The sequence below is a fragment of the Pristiophorus japonicus genome, chromosome 4 (assembly GCF_044704955.1).
Source record: "Pristiophorus japonicus isolate sPriJap1 chromosome 4, sPriJap1.hap1, whole genome shotgun sequence".
NCBI classification, from domain to species: domain Eukaryota; kingdom Metazoa; phylum Chordata; class Chondrichthyes; family Pristiophoridae; genus Pristiophorus; species Pristiophorus japonicus.
The window spans coordinates 314,855,824-314,876,872 of NC_091980.1; the positions used below are offsets into that span (position 1 = coordinate 314,855,824).

General features: G+C 44.1%; 1 protein-coding gene across 9 annotated transcripts in view; it reads right to left on the minus strand.

Annotated features, from left to right (window-relative positions):
- Positions 1–21,049, minus strand: part of ttll5 (tubulin tyrosine ligase-like family, member 5) — a 595,921-nt gene that overhangs the window by 546,894 nt on the left and 27,978 nt on the right. For 8 of the 9 annotated variants that reach the window (XR_011593158.1, XM_070879712.1, XM_070879709.1 and 5 more), the window contains exon 2: positions 678–883. Coding sequence is in view for 7 of the 9 variants with exons in the window: in XM_070879712.1 (XP_070735813.1) it covers positions 678–739 (62 nt within the window). In the remaining 2 variants the exon portion in view is untranslated. Of the gene's footprint in view, positions 1–677; positions 884–21,049 lie in introns of those variants that run through there. The other variant, XM_070879710.1, reaches the window with a different exon arrangement.

Here is a 21,049-nt window from a genome sequence, read left to right on the forward strand (position 1 = left end):
TTCTATGTTCTGCCACTGAGCAGTACATCACCATGAAGTTGTATAACTCTTCAGAGAAACAGGCGGCTGTTTTTTACAATTTGAATGGGCACTGTACAAAAATTTTACACACCCGAGCAGTAGCACTGCTATCCCGTCAGGAGCCATTCTGCAATCCCATTACTGGGGGAGTGCTCTTAGAGTGTTGCAGCAATGAACAAGATGTAAAAATAAACCATATTAATGCAGCAGTTTCATATATCAATACAGCGAGTCCCTGACTTCATGCTTGCAATTCCTCATGTGATAACTTCATTAACTGGAATATGATGGAAATCCATTCATTCGGGTCTTACAACATTGCTATATGGTCTTGCCACATGGATGCAATACACAAACACAAGAAGGTTCTCCAGAACAGATGGGAGAAATGGAAAAGCCATGCTGGTGCAACAGAGGGTGTTTTTTCAGAATTGGGGTAAAGACCACAAGAAACGAGAGAGAGCCTTACTCTAGAATTGCACAGAGAGTTGGGGCTGAAGGCACCACTACTGATAATAGGAGGGGGAAAGATGGGTGCACAAGGCTGGAGTCAGAGAGTATGGGGGAGGAGAGTCGTTGCGGAAGGAGGTTACACAGACAGAGAGGGGCATGGCCATGGAGCTACTTAAAACACTTCCAATGTGAACCTGACTTACTCCTGCTCTTCCTCATCAGATGAGGTCGAAGAATCCTCTGGCACGTGACTTACAGCAGGCATTCCCACCTGCTCTGGCCCAAGACCAACCAGCTTCAGGCGATGCACTCGGATTAGTGAAGGTGTCACCTTCTCGGCTGGCCCAACACATCCATCCTGCTCCACTTCAGACCACTGCTCACCAGGCACTCCATTAAACCATCGTCACTTGAAAAACAAAACAAATACTGAGATGAAATTAATATCGGACAACACTGGTATTTTGGGCATGTCTTCTACAATACACATTCCTCCACCTAATCCTGCCAATTCTGTTGATGGGTTCCACCACAAACCTTAACCTGCATTTTGCCATCAGATGGTGACTGACCTGTTGTGTATTGGATACTGTGGACCACTTCCCATACCTCGGGAGCCTATTATCAGCGAAGGCAGATATCGACGACGAGACCCAACACCGCCTCCAGTGCGCCAGTGCAGCCTTCGGCCGCCTGAGGAAGAGAGTGTTTGATGACCAGGCCCTCAAAACAGCCACCATTACTACAGGGCTGTAGTAATACCCGCCCTCCTGTACGGCTCAGAGATATGGACCATGTACACTAGACAGCTCAAGTTGCTGGAGAAATATCACCAACTATGTCTCCGCAAGATCCTACAAATCCCCTGGGAGGACAGGCGCACCAACGTCAGCGTCCTCATTCAGCCTAACATCCCCAGCATTGAAGCATTGACCACACTCGATCAGTTCTGCTGGACAGGCCACATAGTCCGCATGCCAGACACAAGACTCCCAAATCAAGTGCTCTACTCGGAGCTCCTTCACGGCAAATGAGTCAAAGGTCGAGCAAAAGGTGGGCAGAGGAAACGTTACAAGGGCACCCTCAAAGCCTCTGTGATAAAGTGTGACATCCCCACTGACACCTGAGAGTCCCTAGTCCAAGACTGCCCCAAGTGGAGGAAGTGCATCCGAGAGAGCGTTGAGCACCTCGAGTCTCAACACCACGAGCATGCAGAAATCAAGTGCAGACAGCAGAAAGAGCGTGCGGCAAACCTATCCCACCCACCCCTTCCCTCAATGACTATCTGTCCCACCTGTAACAGAGTCTGTGGCTCTCGTATTGGACTGTTCAGCCACCAAAGAACTCACTTCAGGAGTGGAAGCCAGTCTTCCTCGATTCCGAGGGACTGCCTATGATGATGATGCATTTTAAGTGTTGAATTGCAGAGTTCCAACATTTGTAGATGTCTTTTTAGATAAACTAAAGTGCTGTGAGACTAATCAATCTATGAGGAAGGGGGGTATTTTTAATTTAATAAGGACCTCCTCCACCCCTCTTTAGTTACAATTTTAAAGCTCGACTTAAAATCTGTACTATAATCGCAGCACTAGTCTTTTTAATTTACACAGTTCAAGTGAGTAAGGATGAAGGAAAGTCTGGAAATTAGTGATTTTATAGACTGCAATTTGGATTATGATGTCGGAGTTCAATCCCAAAGGTGCATAATATCAATAAGTGTTACTGTAACAAGGAATTAATCACACTGCTGCAACTTGCCTGGTAAATTGATTATGCAACTTGGGAATATCGAGGAGTGTTTGACCAGCTTAGAAAGCAGTGATATTGGAATATAATAATTCCAGCTAAGAACACATCCAAGTGAAAGTGAGAAAGAGCTCGAGAGGCTACATCTACATTTGGCAGATTCTTATTGTTTTAAACTCTGGGACCCAGGACTTTCTGTTACTATAAGGAAGATGCTCCAAAAGAAGGATAATTTGTTACAGTAGGTCGTCGGTTATACATTGATTGCTTTTATCATATATTTTGAATAGGAACATAGGAACAGGAGCAGGCCATTCAGCCCCTCGAGCTTGTTCCACCATTCAATTAGATCACGGCTGATCTGTACCTCAACTCCATTTACCTGCCTTTTCTCCATATCCCTCGATACCCTTACCCAACAAAAATCTATCGACCTCAGTCTTAAAAGTTCCAGTTGTCTCATGGCCTTTTAGGGAAGAGAATTCCAGATTTTCACTAACCTTTGTTATTTCCCTCCTAATTTTAAAATGATGTCTCCTCATTGTTGACTTCCCATCTTCTCTGCATCTACCCTATCGAATCCTTTCAACATTTTAAACACCTCAATCAGATCACCCCTCAATCTTCTAAACTCAACGGAATACAACCTGTCCTCATAATTTAACGCTTTAAGCCCCAGTATCATTCTAGTGAATCTGTGCTGGTCAATATATCCTTCCAGATATGCAGTGCGCAGAATTGACGCAGTTACTCCAGATGGGGCCTGGAGTATATTGCCCCTCTCTAATGAAGTTCCCATTTTCTCTCCAACTGCCATTCGGCCCCTCAAATCTGCTCTGCCATTCAATGAGATCATGGCTGATCTTCTACCTCAACTCCACTATCCCCATATCCCTCGATTCCCTTAATATCCATAAATCTATCGATCTTTGTCTTGAATATATTCAACGACTGAGCTTCTTCAGAATTCTCTGGGGTCGAGAATTCCAAAGATTCACAACCCTCTGAGTGAAGAAATTTCTCTTCATCTCAGTCCTAAATAGCCAACCCTTTATTCTGAGACTATGACCCCTGGTTCTAGCTTCCACAGCCAGGGGCAGCATCACCCTGCATCTACCCTGTAAAGTACTGTAAGAATTTTGTATGTTTCAATGGCATTACCTCTCATTCTTCTAAACTCGAGAATATAGGCCTAGTCTACTCAATCTCTCCACAAAACAATCCCCCCCCATCCCAGGAATCAGTCTGGTGAACACCCTTGTTGCACTCCCTCTATGGCAAGTATATCCATCCCTAGGTAAGGAGACCAAAACTGTACACAGTACTCCAGGTGCAGTCTCACTGTACACAATACTCCAAGTGTGGTCTCACCAGGGCCCTATATAATTGCAGGAAGATATCTTTACTCTTATACTCAAATCCTCTTGTAATAAAAGCCAACATACTATTCACTTTCTTAATTGCTTGCTGTACCTGCATGTTAACTTTCAGTGATTGGTGTACAAGGACACCCAGGTCCCTCTGAACACCAACATTTCCCAATCTCTCACCATTTAAAAAATACTCTGCTTTTCTATTTTCCTACCAAAGTGGATAACTTCACATTTCTCCACATTATATTCCATTTGCCATGTTCTTGCCCACTCACTGAGCCTGTCTATATCCCCTTGAAGTCTCTTTGCATCCTCCTCATAACTTACATTCCCACCTAGCTTTGTATCATCAGCAAACTTGGATTTATTACATTTGGCCCCCTCATCCAAATCATTGATATAGATTGTGAATAGCTGGGGCCCCAGCACTGATCCTTACGGCACCCCACTAGTTACAGCCTGCCAACCCGAAAATACCCGTTTATTCCTACTCTGTGTTTTCTGTCCGTTAACCAATCCTCAATCCATGCTAGTATATTACCCCAATCCCAGGAGCCCTAATTTTGTTTAATAACCTCTAGTGAGACACTTTATCGAATGCCTTCTGAAAATCCAAATACACCACATCCACTGGTTCTCCCTTATCTATTCTGCTAGTTACAACCTCAAAAAACTAACAGATTTGTCAAACATGATTTCCCTTTCATAAATCCATGTTGACTCTGCCAAATCCTATTATTATTGTCTAAGTGCCCTGTTACCACGTCCTTAATAACAGATTTGAGCATTTTCCCTACTACAGTGCGACATCCAAAATCCGGAGTACTAGAATCCGGAATCCGGACCAATGCATGGCGGGGTCATCCAGAAACCAGAAGATGTTGACTCCCCCACCTCGGGCCTCCTCCCCCCCGCCCCCGGACCTCCCGACACCCCCCCTGGCGTCCCTCCAGACATCCCCCCACCCCTCCCGTCATCCTTCCTGACCGCCCGCCCCCCCCTCTCCGGGCGTCCCGACCGACCGGTTTATTTCAGTTCTTCATTCTCGCGACCCTTGGTTCTCCACTAATTCCAGCATGTTTTTTTGCATCTTCTTCCGTGAAGACAGACACAAAGTATGCTTAATTTTTCTGCTATTTCCTTATTCCAGTTATAATTTCTCCTGTCTCAGCCTGTAAGGGACCCATATTTACTTTCGCTAATCTTTTCCTTTTTACATATCTATAGAAGCTTTTACAGTCAGTTTTATGTCTCTTGCTAGTTTATTCTCATATTCTATTTTCCCTTTCTTTAACAATTTCTGTCATACTTTTCTGAATTCTAAAATCCTCTGGCTTACTACTCTAAACCTCGTCCTTTGATCTAATACTACTTCTAATTTCTCTTGTTAGCCATGGTTTGACCACTTTTCCTGTGGGGCTTTTGTGCCTTAAAGGAATGTTGTAAATTATGTATTAATTCCTTAAATGCTAGTCATTGCTTGTCTACCATCATTCCTTTTAATGTAGTTTCCCAATTTACTTTAACCAACTCGCCCCTCATACCTACGTAGTTTCCTTTGTTTAGATTGAAGACCCTAGTTTCGGATTTAACTAAATCACTTTCAAATGTATAAAAGTATCTTGTATACATTCCATGAATTCATCCTCCACAATATTACTGCAAATTTGATTAAAGTCCATGATTAGTGTATTACGCTCGTTACATGCACCTCTAATTTCCTGATTTACACACTGCCCTACATTACCACTACCCATCATTGTTTGCTGCCCCTTAGCTCCACCCAAATTGATTCTACTTCTTGATTTTCCGAGTTAAGATCCTTTCTCTCTACTGTCTTTATCCCATCCTTTATCAGGGCTACCCCCCTCCTCCTTTTCCAGTTTTTCCATCTCTTCTAAAGGTTAAGTATCCTGGAATATTTAGTTCCCAACCTTGGTCACTTTGCAATCACATCTCCGTAATGGCTATTGATCAAACCGATTCATTTCTAGCTGCGCCATTAATTAATCTATTTTGTTGTGAATGCTTTGCGCACTCAGATATAGTGCCTTTAGCTTTGAACATAAGAACATAAGAATTAGGAACAGGAGTAGGCCATCTAGCCCCTCGAGCCTGCTCCGCCATTCAACAAGATCGTGGCTGATCTGGCCGTGGACTCAGCTCCACTTACCCGCCCGCTCCCCATAACCCTTAATTCCCTTATTGGTTAAAAATCTATCTATCTGTGACTTGAATACATTCAATGAGCTAGCCTCAACTGCTTCCTTGGGTAGAGAATTCCACAGATTCACAACCCTCTGGGAGAAGAAATTCCTTCTCAACTCGGTTTTAAATTGGCTCCCCCGTATTTTGAGGCTGTGCCCCCTAGTTCTAGTCTCCCCTACCAGTGGAAACAACCTCTATGCCTCTATCTTGTCTATCCCTTTCATTATTTTAAATGTTTCTATAAGATCACTCCTCATCCTTCTGAACTCCAACGAGTAAAGACCGAGTCTACTCAATCTATCATCATAAGATAAACCCCTCATCTCCGGAATCAGCCGAGTGAATCGTCTCTGTACCCCCTCCAAAGCCAGTATATCCTTCCTTAAGGTGACCAAAACTGCACGCAGTACTCCAGGTGCGGCCTCACCAATACCCTATACAGTTGCAGCAGGACCTCCCTGCTTTTGTACTCCATCCCTCTCGCAATGAAGGCCAACATTCCTTTCGCCTTCCTGATTGCCTGCTGCACCTGCAAACTAACTTTTTGGGATTCATACACAAGGACCCCCAGGTCCCTCTGCACCTCAGCATGTTGTAATTTCTCCTCATTCAAATAATATTCCCTTTTACTGTTTTTTTTCCCCAAGGTGGATGACCTCACACTTTCCGACATTGTATTCCATCTGCCAAACCTTAGCCCATTCGCTTTCCAAATCTCTTTGCAGCCTCTCTCTGTCCTCTATACAACCCGCTTTCCCACTAATCTTTGTGTCATCTGCAAATTTTGTTACACTACACTCTGTCCCCTCTTCCAGGTCATCTATGTATATTGTAAACAGTTGTGGTCCCAGCACCGATCCCTGTGGCACACCACTAACCACCGATTTCCAACCCGAAAAGGACCCATTTATCCCGACTCTCTGCTTTCTGTTAGCTCCATCCATGCTAATACATTTCCTCCGACTCCATGTACCTCTATCTTCTGCAGTAACCTTTTGTGTGGCACCTTATCGAATGCCTTTTGGAAATCTAAATACACCACACCAATCGGTACACCTCTATGCACCATGCTCGTTATATCCTCAAAGAATTCCAGTAAATTAGTTAAACATGATTTCCCCTTCATGAATCCATGCTGCGTCTGCTTGATTGCACTATTCCTATCTAGATGTCCCGCTATTTCTTCCTTAATGATAGCTTCAAGCATTTTCCCCACTACAGATGTTAAACTAACCGGCCTATAGTTACCTGCCTTTTGTCTGCCCCCTTTTTTTAAACAGAGGCATTACATTAGCTGCTTTCCAATCCACTGGTACCTCCCCAGAGTCCAGAGAATTTTGGTAGATTATAACGAATGCATCTGCTATAACTTCAGCCATCTCTTTTAATACCCTGGGATGCATTTCATCAGGACCAGGGGACTTGTCTACCTTGAGTCCCATTAGCCTGTCCAGCACTACCCCCCTTGTGATAGTGATTGTCTCAAGGTCCTCCCTTCCCACATTCCTGTGACCAGCAATTTTTGGCATGGTTTTTGTGTCTTCCACTGTGAAGACCAAAGCAAAATAATTGTTTAAGGTCTCAGCCATTTCCACATTTCCCATTATTAAATCCCCCTTCTCATTTTCTAAGGGACCAACATTTACTTTCGTCACTCTTTTCCGTTTTATATATCTGTAAAAGCTTTTACTATCTGTTTTTATGTTTTGCGCAAGTTTACCTTCGGAATCTATCTTTCCTTTCTTTATTGCTTTCTTAGTCATTCTTTGCTGTTGTTTAAAATTTTCCCAATCTTCTAGTTTCCCACTAACCTTGGCCACCTTATACGCATTGGTCTTTAATTTGATACTCTCCTTTATTTCCTTGGTTATCCCTTCGCTTCCCACCCTTCTTTTTCACTGGAATATATTTTTGTTGCGCACTATGAAAGAGCTCCTTAAAAGTCCTCCACTGTTCCTCAATTGTGCCACCGTTTAGTCTGTGTTTCCAGTCTACTTTAGCCATCTCTGCCCTCATCCCACTGTAGTCCCCTTTGTTTAAGCATAGTACGCTCGTTTCTGACAACTTCTTCACCCTCAATCTGTATTACAAATTCAACCATACTGTGATCACCTTAGTCACTATTGCCCTATTACCTATGTTACTCTCTCTGTCCCCTTCCTGACCCACTCTGCTTATTTTTATCCAAAACTCTGCTCTGCGCTAGAGCCTTGCCATTTCTCTCGCTGTTTTAAAATTTACTCTTTCCTGAATCCTCCCATATGGCTCGGTGTCAAATTTTGTTTGATAATTGCTCCTGAGAAGCGCCGTGGGATATTTTGAGGTTAAAGGCGCTATACAAACACAACACTCGTTTTGGATTCAACTAAATCATTTTCAAACTCAATATAAAATTCTAGCATATTATGGTCACTCTTCCCTAAAGACTCCTTTACTACAAACTTATTAATTAACCTTTTCTCATTGTACAATACTTGATCTTGTGATATCTTCACAGAGCGCAGCTTCCTTACATGCAGGCTGCTCTCTCGGAACTCTCCGGAAAGCCTGTTCTGTTTAATGATTAACTATACAGTTGCAGTACACAATACGTCCACATCCACAGTATGGAGCTACAAGCATTACAAGCTGACAGACATTACACTTCTCCCTTCTTAATGAAAAAGCCATCATAACAATCATCATAAATAACTTTCATTTTTATACATATTTACAAATTTAACTTTACCACTTGTTTTCTGTTTCGAAGAAGATACCTTCGCTCTCGAACAGAACCTTCCAAACATGGTGTTGATTTCACACTCATTTGAGGCTCATCCTGAGGAACATTTTCCTCCATGGAATTTCCTTGATTTTCATTTGCACTCACTCTAACTTCAGGCTCTTTGTTTCCCTGACTCGGACTTTCATTTTGATTCTCTCCTGGATTTGTTTCCAGTACATTGGATTTAGGATTTGCTACTGGTATATCAAAACTATCTGAAAAGTCAGAAATAATTGAATCATTCCCACCTTCAATTCCTTCCATGTCTGTAGGTAAAATATCAATATGGACAAACCTAACCTGTCCATTATCAAACATCTTTACCAAATATGTGCGAGGACCACATATCTTCACCACTCTTCAGGGTAACCACTTTAACCATTTATGGTGATGGTTCTTCACTCTCCCCTTCTGGTTTAATTTCACTCTTCTCTCTTCTCTTCTTTTATTCTCCCTTTATTGTGATTCTCTTTTTGTCTTAATTGTGTCTCTTCTACAGACTGTGTCAAATTTGGCTTTAACAATGAGAATTTGGTTCGTGGCTGTCGTTGAGAAACAACTCTGCTGGTGTTCTACCAGTAGTTGTATGAGGAGTATTTCGATATGTAATCAAAAAATTTGCCAATTTGCGATCCAATGACAACTGTCGTTTGCTTGGATTTGGATCTAACATTTGTTTTATGAGGGCACGTTTGACAATTTGTAGAGTGCGCTCTGCTGCACCATTCGAAGCAGGGTGGTATGGTGGAACCTTGGTATGTTTCACACCATTTCTGCTCGTGAATTGTGCAATTTCTTCTCAACAAAATTGTGGTCCATTATCCAAAACAATCTCTTCAGGGAGGCCAAATGAAGAAAATAATTTTCGTAAAATGTCCAATGTTTTACTTGTTGTTATTTTCCACATTGGAAACACCTCAACCCACTTTGAATGGCTATCAATTACAATGAACAATTGTTGTCCATCTAACTCAGCAAAATCAATATGTAGCCTTTGCCACACCCTGGGAGGCCATTTCCATGGCTGTAATGGTACTGGTGGTGGTTGCTTGCTTACCGATTGACATGTCGTACACTGACTCACGATGTACTCGATATCTTTATCAAGAACTGGCCACCATAAATAACTGCGTGCAAAACTCTTGGTCAAGCACATTCCCAGGTGCTGGTCATGGTGGTCTCCTAATAATTTGGACCTGAATTTATTTGGTATAACCACTCTTGCACCCCACATGATACAATCTTTATCGACTGATAATTCATTCCTACAAATGAAGAATGGATGTGTATCTTTGTCTGTTACCTGGTTTGGCCATCCATTTGCAATATACTCATACACCTTTGACATCACTGGGTCACGTTTGGTTGCTCTACCAATCTCTTCAGCTGTGACTGGCAGTTCATCAATGTATGAAAAATAAAACACTTCTTCCCTATCGGGTGTAACTTGTGATGGGGAAGGCAATCTAGACATTGCAACAGCATTACTGTGATCAGCTGATCATCTGTATTCAATATCATATGTATATGCTGACAAAATCAAAGCCCATCTCTGCATTCGGGCTGCAGCTAAGGTTGGAACTGGGGACTTTGGATGGAGGATTGCTGTTAGGGGCTTATGGTCCATAACGATGGTAAATTTACGACCATACAAGTATTTGTGAAACTTCTTGACCCCAAAAATTAATGCCAAAACTTCCCTTTCAATTTGAGCATAATTACTGTCACTGACACGGAGAGTGCGTGAAACAAAAGCAATTGGTCTCTCCTCCCCACTACTTAATACATGAGAGATTACTGCCCCAACTCCATATGGAGGCATCACATGCTAGCTTAATCTCCTTAGATATGTCGTAGTGAACTAACATGGTGCTCTCTACCAATTTGTTTTTACACTCCTTGAATGCTGTTTCGCATTCTCTTGACCACTTCCACTGGACCTGTTTTTTCAAAAGTTCATTCAGTGGATGTAATACTGTAGCCAAATTTGGTAAGAACTTCCCATAATAGTTCAAAAGACCCAAGAATGAACCAAGTTCAGTGACATTCCTGGGAGTGGGTGCATTTCTAATTGCATCCAATTTTTCCAAGGTTGGATATAACCTATCTTTGTCTACTCTGTACCCCAAGTACTCCACTGAGTTTTTAAATAACTCACACTTACGAGCAGATACTCTTACTCTGTACTTCTCTATCCGTACTTACGAGCAGATACTCTTACTCTGTACTTCTCTATCCGTTTGAGGACTTCATTCAATATTTTATTATGAATTTGCCTATTTGGTGCTCAAATTAGTATGTCATCCAAATAACATACTACCCCTTCAATACCTTGCAAAATCTGGTTCATCACCCCTTGGAATATGGCAGGGGTGGAAGACACTCCAAACGGTAGCCTATTAAATTGATATAGGCCTAGATGAATATTTATAGTCAAACATGACTTGGACTCCTCAGCTAGTTCAAGCTGGAAGTAGGCATTCGTAAGATCCAGTTTTGAGAAGATCTGACCACCTGTCAGTGTTGTGGACAAATCTTCTATATTCAGCAATGTATTTGGTACATTACCCTCTAGAACCTTATAAATACCACACAATCTTACCTTACCATCAGACTTAGGTACAACAACAATGGGTGCAGCCCAATACATTGATCTATCTTACAAATAATGTTCTCAGTCTCTAGTCTTTTGAGTTCTTGCTCAACTTTCTCCTTGAGTGCAGATGGTACGGAACGTGGCTTGTCGTAAACCGATCTAGTGTCCTTCTGTAACCTGACACTCGCCTTGAATCGGACTGCCCGTTTCGCAGAACACCTTCGGATACTGTTTGATAACCTCTTCCGTTGATGAAAATCTCGCTTCCACAGAGAAAATCTTACTCCAATCCAGCTTCAGTGAGCTCAACCAATTTCTTCCTAGTAAAGCAGGCTTGTCTCCTTTCACTAACTATTAGAGGCAAGTTCTGAAATTGATCTTTATATTTCACTGGTACGGTGATACGGCCTACTACAAGAATTTTCTCCCCCGAGTAGCCTCGCAGCTCTATCTTGGATTTCTCGGTTGAAAATCACGCAATTTGTCGCGGTACAGTGACTCCGGTATTACACTCACGGAGGCACCCGTGTCAATTTCCATTGGTATAAAAACATAGAAACATAGAAAATAGGCGCAGGAGTAGGCCATTCGGCCCTTCGAGCCTGCACAGTCATTCAATTAGTTCATGGCTGAACATGCAACTTCAGTACCCCATTTCTGCTTTCTCGCCATACCCCTTGATCCCCCTAGTAAGAACGACATCTAACTCCTTTTTGAATATATTTAGTGAATTGGCCTCAACAACTTCCTGTGGTAGAGAATTCCACAGGTTCACCACTCTCTGGGTGAAGAAGTTTCTCCTCATCTCGGTCCTAAATGGCTTACCCCTTATCCTTAGACTGTGACCCCTGGTTCTGGACTTCCCCAACATTGGGAACATTCTTCCTGCATCTAACCTGTCTAAACCCGTCAGAATTTTAAACGTTTCTATGAGATCCCCTCTCATTCTTCTGAACTCCAGTGAATACAAGCCCAGTTGATCCAGTCTTTCTTGATTTGTCAGCCCTGCCATTCCAGGAATCAGTCTGGTGAACCTTCGCTGCACTCCCTCAATAGCAAGAATGTCCTTCCTCAAGTTAGGAGACCAAAACTGTACACAATACTCCAGGTGTGGCCTCACCAAGGCCTTGTACAACTGTTGTAACACCTCCCTGCCCCTGTACTCAAATCCCCTTGCTATGAAGGCCAACATGCCATTTGCTTTCTTAACCGCCTGCTGTACCTGCATGCCAACCTTCAATGACTGATGTACCATGACACCCAGGTCTCGTTGCACCTCCCCTTTTCCTAATCTGTCACCATTCAGATAATAGTCTGTCTCTCTGTATTTACCACCAAAGTGGATAACCTCACATTTATCCACATTATACTTCATCTGCCATGCATTTGCCCACTCACCTAACCTATCCAAGTCGCTCTGCAGCCTCATAGCATCCTCCTCGCAGCTCACACTGCCACCCAACTTAGTGTCATCCGCAAATTTGGAGATACTACATTTAATCCCCTCGTCTAAATCATTAATGTACAATGTAAACAGCTGGGGCCCCAGCACAGAACCTTGCGGTACCCCACTAGTCACTGCCTGCCATTCTGAAAAGTCCCCATTTACTCCTACTCTTTGCTTCCTGTCTGCCAACCAGTTCCCAATCCACGTCAGCACACTACCCCCAATCCCATGTGCTTTAACTTTGCACATTAATCTCTTGTGTGGGACCTTGCCGAAAGCCTTCTGAAAGTCCAAATACACCATATCAACTGGTTGTCCCTTGTCCACTCTACTGGAAACATCCTCAAAAAAGTCCAAAAGATTTGTCAAGCATGATTTCCCTTTCACAAATCCATGCTGACTTGGACCTATCATGTCACCTCTTTCCAAATGCGCTGCTATGACATCCTTAATAATTGATTACATCATTTTACCCACTACTGAGGTCAGGCTGACCGGTCTATAATTCCCTGTTTTCTCTCTCCCTCCTTTTTTAAAAAGTGGGGTTATATTGGCTACCCTCCACTCCATAGGAACTGATCCAGAGTCAATGGAATGTTGGAAAATGACTGTCAATGCCATCCGCTATTTCCAAGGCCACCTCCTTATGTACTCTGGGATGCAGTCCATCAGGCCCTGGGGATTTATCGGCCTTCAATCCCATAAATTTCCCCAACACAATTTCCCGACTAATAAGGATTTCCCTCAGTTCCTCCTCCTTACTAGACCCTCCGACCCCTTTTATATCCAGAAGGTTGTTTGTGTCCTCCTTAGTGAATACCGAACCAAAGTACTTGTTCAATTGGTCTGCCATTTCTTTGTTCCCCGTTATGACTTCCCCTGATTCTGACTGCAGGGGACCTATGATTTGTCTTTACTAACCTTTTTCTCTTTACATATCTTGAATCCGGCAACATCTATGTGGATTTTGATGCTTTCCGAATCGTTGTCCGTTAACCTCGTGCTCCTGATGACGTGTGATTCTAACATCTCCTCGTCCTGTTGTTGTTCTTTCATGCTATGAAGTTTCTTTGGATTTCTACTCATAGCTTTGAACGTTGGTCTCATAGCTTTAAAAGCTAGTTTACCCTTCAGTCGGCATGCCTTCGCAAGATGCCTATTCTTTCTGCAGAAGAAACACTCTGCCTTCACGTATGGACAACTTTGAGCAATGTGTCGTCCCAGGCACCAACTTTGTCGCTCTGTTAGAATTTCTAGTTTCTGACTCTTTCGGCTTTGCCCGTCTTTTACTTTTAACCTGCAGGTGATTTACCTCGGTTGACTGACGAACGTAATCATTATTTAATTCTCGGGAATATTGTTCGGCCATGCCCATCGACCTCGCTGTCTGACAAGCAATCTCAAAAGTGAAGTCATCTGTCGTCAATAACTTCCTTCTGATTGCATTATTTTTCACCCCACAAACAAAACGATCCCGTATTGCTCGGTTTTGAAAGTTTCCAAAATAACAGTGCATCGATAACTTTTTTAATGCTATGATGTAATCAGCGATACTTTCATCCGCCTTTTGATTCCGAATCCCGAAACGATAGCTTTCAGCAATTTCTAACGGTTTGGGGTTATAGTGCTGCTCCAGCTTCATTAAAATCTCTTTAAGCGTTGCGTCCTTTGGTTCGTCAGGCACAAGCAGATTTACAAGGATTTCGTATAATGCCAGACCTGCCACTGTTAAGAAAATTGCTTTCTTTCGTTCCAACACAACCTGGTTCTGGACTGCATTGTCAGGAACTTCGATTATGTTATTTTCAGTGAAATACATTTCTAGCCGATCCACATATGCTTTAAAACGTTCCTAGTCGTGTCTCTATTCACCCAAATATCTGATTACACCTGCCATTTTTAATCTCTAGCTGTTCCCACCGTGCGCTGTATTTTACCTCGGATTTTTGTAACTTTTTTCAAAGACAGAAACTTCCAAAGTCTTCTGTCGGCTGGCTGAATCCTTCACCAGCAAAACTTAAAAGCTTTAAACATCCGAAAAATCTCATCCTCGGTCGCCAACTGTGATATCTTCACAGAGCACAGCACACACAGCTTCCTTACATGCAGGCTGCTCTCTCAGAACTCTCCGGAAAGCCTGTTCTGTTTTATGATTAACTATACAGTTGCAGTACACAATACGTCCACATCCACAGTATGGAGCTACAAGCATTACAAGCTGACAGACATTACAGATCTAAAACAGCCTTTCCCGAGCTGTTTCCTCAACATACTGATCTAGAAAACTATCTTGTATACATTCCATGAATTCGTCCTCCACATTATTACTGTAAATTTGGTTTGACCAGTCCTCCATGATTACTTTATTACCCTTATTACATGAGTTTCTAATTTCCTGATTTATACTCTGCCCTATATTACAACTACTGTTGGGGGCCACCAATGTTTTCTGCCCCTTGCTGTTTCTTAGCTCCACGCAAACAGATTCTACTTCTTGATTTTCGGAGCTAAGATCTTTTCTCTCCCAAGATCCTTTCTCTCTCCTGTCTTTATCCCATCCTTTATTATGAGGGCTCCCCCTCCTCCTTTTGCATTTTGCCTATCTGTTCTAAAAGTATCCTGGAATATTTTGTTCCCAACCTTGGCCACTTTGCAACCACGTCTCCGTAATGGCTATTGATCAAACCAATTCATTTCCATCTGCGCCATTAATTCATCTATTTTGTTGTGAATGCTTTGCGCATTCAAATATAGTGCCTTTAGCTTTGACTTATTTCTATTCTGATATCACCTTAGTCACTAATGCCCTATTACCTATGCTACTCTCTCTGTCCCTTCCTGACCCACTCTGCTTATTTTGACCCCAAACTCTACTCTGCTCCAGAGCCTTAACATTTCTCTTGCTGCTTTAAAATTTACTCTTTCCTGAATCTTCCAAGCACCCCCCCGCCCCCACCTTCATTACTTTATAGCCCTGTCTACTGCCCTTGATTTTCAGTTTGCCAAAGCACTGGTCCCAACCCGGTTTAAGTGGAGCTCCCTCTTTCCCTAGTACTGGTGCCAGTGCCCCATGAACTGAAACCCCTTCCTCCCACACCACTCTCTGAGCCGTGCATTTAAACCACTAATCTGTTTGTCCCTCTGCAAGTGTGCACATGGCTCAGGTACCAATCCAGAGATTATTACCTTTGAGATTCTGCTTTTTAATTTTGATCCTAGCTCCTCAAACTCCCTCAGCACAACCTCATTCCTGGTTCTACCTAGGTCATTGGTTCCTACGTGGACCACAACAACTGGATCCTCCCCCTCCCATTCCAAGTTCTTCTCCAGCTGCGAGGAGATATACCCTTAACCCTAGCACGGCTGCAGAGAACAGTATCTATCCCCCTCACTATACTGTCGCCTACTACCACATTCCTTTTTACTCCCTGCACTTGAATGGCCTCCTGTACCACGGTACCGTGGTCAGTTTGTCCATCCTCCCTGCAATCCTTGTTCTCATCCATACAGACAGAGAGGACCTTGTACCTATTTGGACAAGGTCAAGGGCTGAGGCCCCTCCATCACTATATACTGGACCCCCACAAGTACTGCTTAACCTTAAAAAAACCTCATGCACAGGCATCTTCCACACTTTAAGATGAAATTCGGGACCTGAAACGTCAGGACCCTCATGGACAACACCAACAGCAACAGACCGGAACACCGCACCGTTATCGTTGCCAAGGAACTCGGGCGCTTCGACATAGACATCGCCGCCCCAAACTAGACCCGGCAGGCAGTGGAAGGTCAGCTCAAAGAACAAGGTGGTGGCTGCACCTTCTTCTGGAAAGGCAAACCAGAAACAGAAAGCCGCCTCCAAGGGGTTGGCTTCGCCGCAAAAAACAAGCTAGTGGGCTGTCTCAGAGACTTCCCCTGCAGGATAAACAAATGCCTCATGACTCTTCGGTTCACCCCAGCCCGGAACCAGTGCGTTATGGTCATCAGTGCATACACCCCAACACTGGAAGTTACAGACGAGACCAAAGAGGAATTCTACTCCAGCCTCGACTAATCCCTGTCCCGAGTCCCAACGGGAAACGAGCTGATCCTCCTTGGCGACTTCAACGGCAGAGTTGGAAAGGACACTAACCTCTGGGGAGGTGTGATCAGCAGAAGGGGAGTAGGGAAAACCAACTCCAATGGCACCCTCCTCCTGGCAAAATGTTTAGAACACGGCCTCTGTTCCGTCAGAAGGACAAATATAAAGCCTCACGGCAACACCCTCACTCCAAACACTGGCATCTGCTAGGCTACGCAAAAATGTGCGCATCACCCGCGCCATGACAGGAGCAGACGGCTGCTGGACAGACCACCGCCTAATTCGCTTGGTCATCACCATCAACATTGCCGCAAAACAACGACGGCAACAGAAACAATGCTGCCGGAGCATCAACGCCGAAGCACTCAAAGATCCTGCTAAGAAAGCCCTATTCAGCCAGCACCTCGCGACACCTGACAACTCCCAATGACCCAGAGTGCCCACAGTGCCTGGTCTGCCCTCAAGGCTTCCATAATCCGCACCTGTGAAGAGACGCTCGGTCACTCGATCAGAAAACGCCAAGACAGGTTTGACGAGAATGACCAGGAGATCCAGGAGCTAATATGCTGCAAGTGCAAGGCATTCTTGCACTGGAAGCTGCAACACAACTCGAGGGCAAGAAAGCAGCTCTACAGACACCTGAAGGCTGAGGTCCAACAGAAAACCCATGACCTAAACAACAAATGCTGGAGAAAGCACAAGAAATCCAGCAGCTCGCTGACAACCACGACATGCGAGGATTCTTCAACGCAGTCAACACCACCTACAGCCCAAGGCCCTACCCCACTGATGGCCAAGAAAGGAGAGGTGCTCATCAAGGACAAAGAGGCAGCCAATGCCCGCTGGAAGGAGCACTTCGAGGATCTCCTTAAGCAAGATCTTCGATGAGAAAGATGACTCCATCCCACAGTATGCCACCCACCACCATCTCAGCACAACCCCACGAGATTGAAAAGGCCATCGGACAAAAGAACAAGGCATCAGGAGGCAGATGGAATCCCCGCCGAAGTACGAAACATGGCAGAGAAGCACTACTGGCGCGGATTCATAACCTCATCTCTCTTATCTGGAAGGAAAAGATCATCCCAGGAGATCGTAGAGACGCTCTAATCGTGACCATAGAAGCATAGAAATTTACAGCGCAGAAGGAGGCCATTTCGGCCCATCGTGTCCGCGCCGGCCGACAAAGAGCAGCATGGCCCTTGGTCAGCAGCCCTAAAGGTTACACATAAACCTATGAACAATGACGGAAAGGCAAAGAGCATCCAGCCCAACCAGTCCACCTCACACAACGGCGACACCCCTTACACTGAAACATTCAACACTCCACCCCAACCAGAGCCATGTGGCAAGTGGATCCAAAATTGGCTTGGAGGTAGGGAACAAAGGGTAATGATTGATGGATGTTTTTGTGACTGGAAGGATGTTTCCAGTGGGGTTCCGCAGATTTTTCACTTGAAATGCAAAAAACAGATAAAAACCCAGGCCAACTTCGGGAGAAAAAAATCTGGGAAAATTCCTCTCCATCCAGGCAATCGAAACTAGTCCAGGAGATCACCCTGGCCGTATTCTATTCCCTGCAGTACTTACCATTATATCTGCACTGTGCAACAAAAGGTCATCCCGTCTAATCCCAATTACCAGCTCTAGGTCCGTAACCCTGCAGGTTACTGCACCTTAAGTGCACATCCAACCATCTCTTAAAAGTGGTGAGGGTTTCTGCATCCACCACACTTCCAGGCAGCGAGTTCCTGATCCCCACAACCCTCTGCGTAAAGAAGCCCCCCGTCAAATCCCCTCTAAACCTTCCACCAACCACCTTAAAACTATGCCCCCTCGTATTAGACCCCTCCACCAATGGAAATAGGCCCTTACTATCCACTATGTCCAGGCCCCTCAATATTTTGTACACCTCAATGAGGTCTCCTCTCAACCTCCTCTGTTCCAAATAGAAACATAGAAACATAGAAATTAGGTGCAGGAGTAGGCCATTCGGCCCTTCTAGCCTGCACCGCCATTCAATGAGTTCATGGCTGAACATTCAACTTCAGTACCCCATTCCTGCTTTCTCGCCATACCCCTTGATCCCCCTAGTAGTAAGGACCTCATCTAACTCCTTTTTGAATATATTTAGTGAATTGGCCTCAACAGCTTTCTGTGGTAGAGAATTCCACAGGTTCACCACTCTCTGGGTGAAGAAGTTCCTCCGCATCTTGGTCCTAAATGGCTTACCCCTTATCCTTAGACTGTGACCTCTGGTTCTGGACTTCCCCAACATTGGGAACATTCTTCCTGCATCTAACCTGTCTAACCCCGTCAGAATTTTAAATGTTTCTATGAGGTCCCCTCTCATTCTTCTGAACTCCAGTGAATACAAGCCCAGTTGATCCAGTCTTTCTTGATAGGTCAGTCCCGCCATCGCGGGAATCAGTCTGGTGAACCTTCGCTGCACTCCCTCAATAGCAAGAATGTCCTTCCTCAGGTTAGGAGACCAAAACTGTACACAATACTCCAGGTGTGGCCTCACCAATGCCCTGTACAACTGTAGCAACACCTCCCTGCCCCTGTACTCAAATCCCCTTGCTATGAAGGCCAACATGCCATTTGCTTTCTTAACCGCCTGCTGCACCTGCATGCCAACCTTCAATGACTGATGTACCACGACACCCAGGTCTCTTTGCACCTCCCCTTTTCCTAAAATGAGAACCCAGCCTATCCAATCTGTGCTCATAACTAAGATTCTCCATTCCAGGCAGCATCCTAGTAAATCTCCTCTGCACCCCCTCCAGTGCAATCACATCCTTCTTAAAATTCGGTGACCAGAACTGCACGCAGTACTCCAGCTGTGGCCTAACCAGACTATTATACAATTTAAGCATAACCTCCCTGCTCTTATATTCTATGCCTCGGCCAATAAAGGCAAGCATTCCGTATGCCTTCTTAACCACCTGGCCTGCTACTTTCAGGGATCTGTGGACAAGCACTCCAAGATCCCTTTGTTCATCCAAACTATTAAGTGGCCGACCGCTTAATGTGTATACCCTTTCCTTATTAGCCCTCCCAAAGTGCATCACCTCATACTTCTCTGAATTAAATTCCATTTGCCACTGCTCTGCCCACCTGACCAGTAGATTGATATCCTCCTGCAGCCCATGACGTTCCTCTTCATTATCAACCACATAGCCAATTTTAGTGTTGTCTGCAAACTTCTTAATCATACTCCCTATATTCAAATCTAAATCATTGATATATACCTCAAAAAGCAAGGGACCCATTACTGAGCCCTGCGGAACCCCACTGGAAACATCTTTCCAGTCACAAAAACATCCATCAATCATTACCCTTTGCTCCCTACTTCCAAGTCAATTTTGGATCCACTTGCCACTTTGCCCTGTATCCCATGGGCTTTAACCTTCATGACCAGTCTACCATGTGGACCTATCAAAAGCCTTGCTAAAGTCCATATATACATCGTACGCACTACCCTCATCGACCCTCTTGGTTACCTCCTCAAAAAATTCAATCAGGTTAGTCAAACACGATCTTCCCTTAACAAATCCGTGCTGACTGTCCCCAATTAATCCTTGCCTTTTCCAAATGCAGATTTATCCTGTCTTTCAGGATTTTTTCCAATAATTTCCCCACCACTGAGGTTAGGCTGACAGGCCTGTAATTACTCGGCCTATCCCTTTCTCCCTTCTTAAACAAGGGTACTACATTAGGAGTCCTCCAGTCCTCCGGCACCATGCCCAGATCCAAAGAGGACTGGAAAATGATAGTCAAGGCCTCTGCTATTTCCTCTTTTACTTCGCTCAACAGCCTGGGATGCATTTCATCCGGGCCTGGGGACTTAGCTACTTTCGAAGCTGCTAAACCCCTTAATACTTCGTCTCTCACTATATTCATTTCATCCAGAATATCACACTCCTCGTCGATAGCAGTATCTGCATTACCCCGTTTCTTTGTGAAAACAGATGCAAAGTATTCGTTAAGAACCCTATCAACATCTTCCGCCTCCACACAAAGATTACCCTCATGGTCTCTAATACGCCCTACCCTTTCTTTAGTTACCCTCTTACGCTTAATATATTTATAGAACATCTTAAGAGTTTTCCTTAATTTTACTGGCTAAGAATTTCTCATGCTCTCTCTTAGCATTCCTAATATCCTTTTTAATTTTGCCTCTTAACTTCCTATATTCCTCTAAAGATTCTAAAGTATTTAGCCGTTGGTATATGATTTAAGTGTCCTTTTTTTCTTAATCCTCCCCTGTAAGTCCCTAGACATCCAGGGGGCTGCAGAATTATTTTTCCCAGCCTTTTTCTTTAAGGGCACTTGTTTGGCCTGAACCTTCCGGATC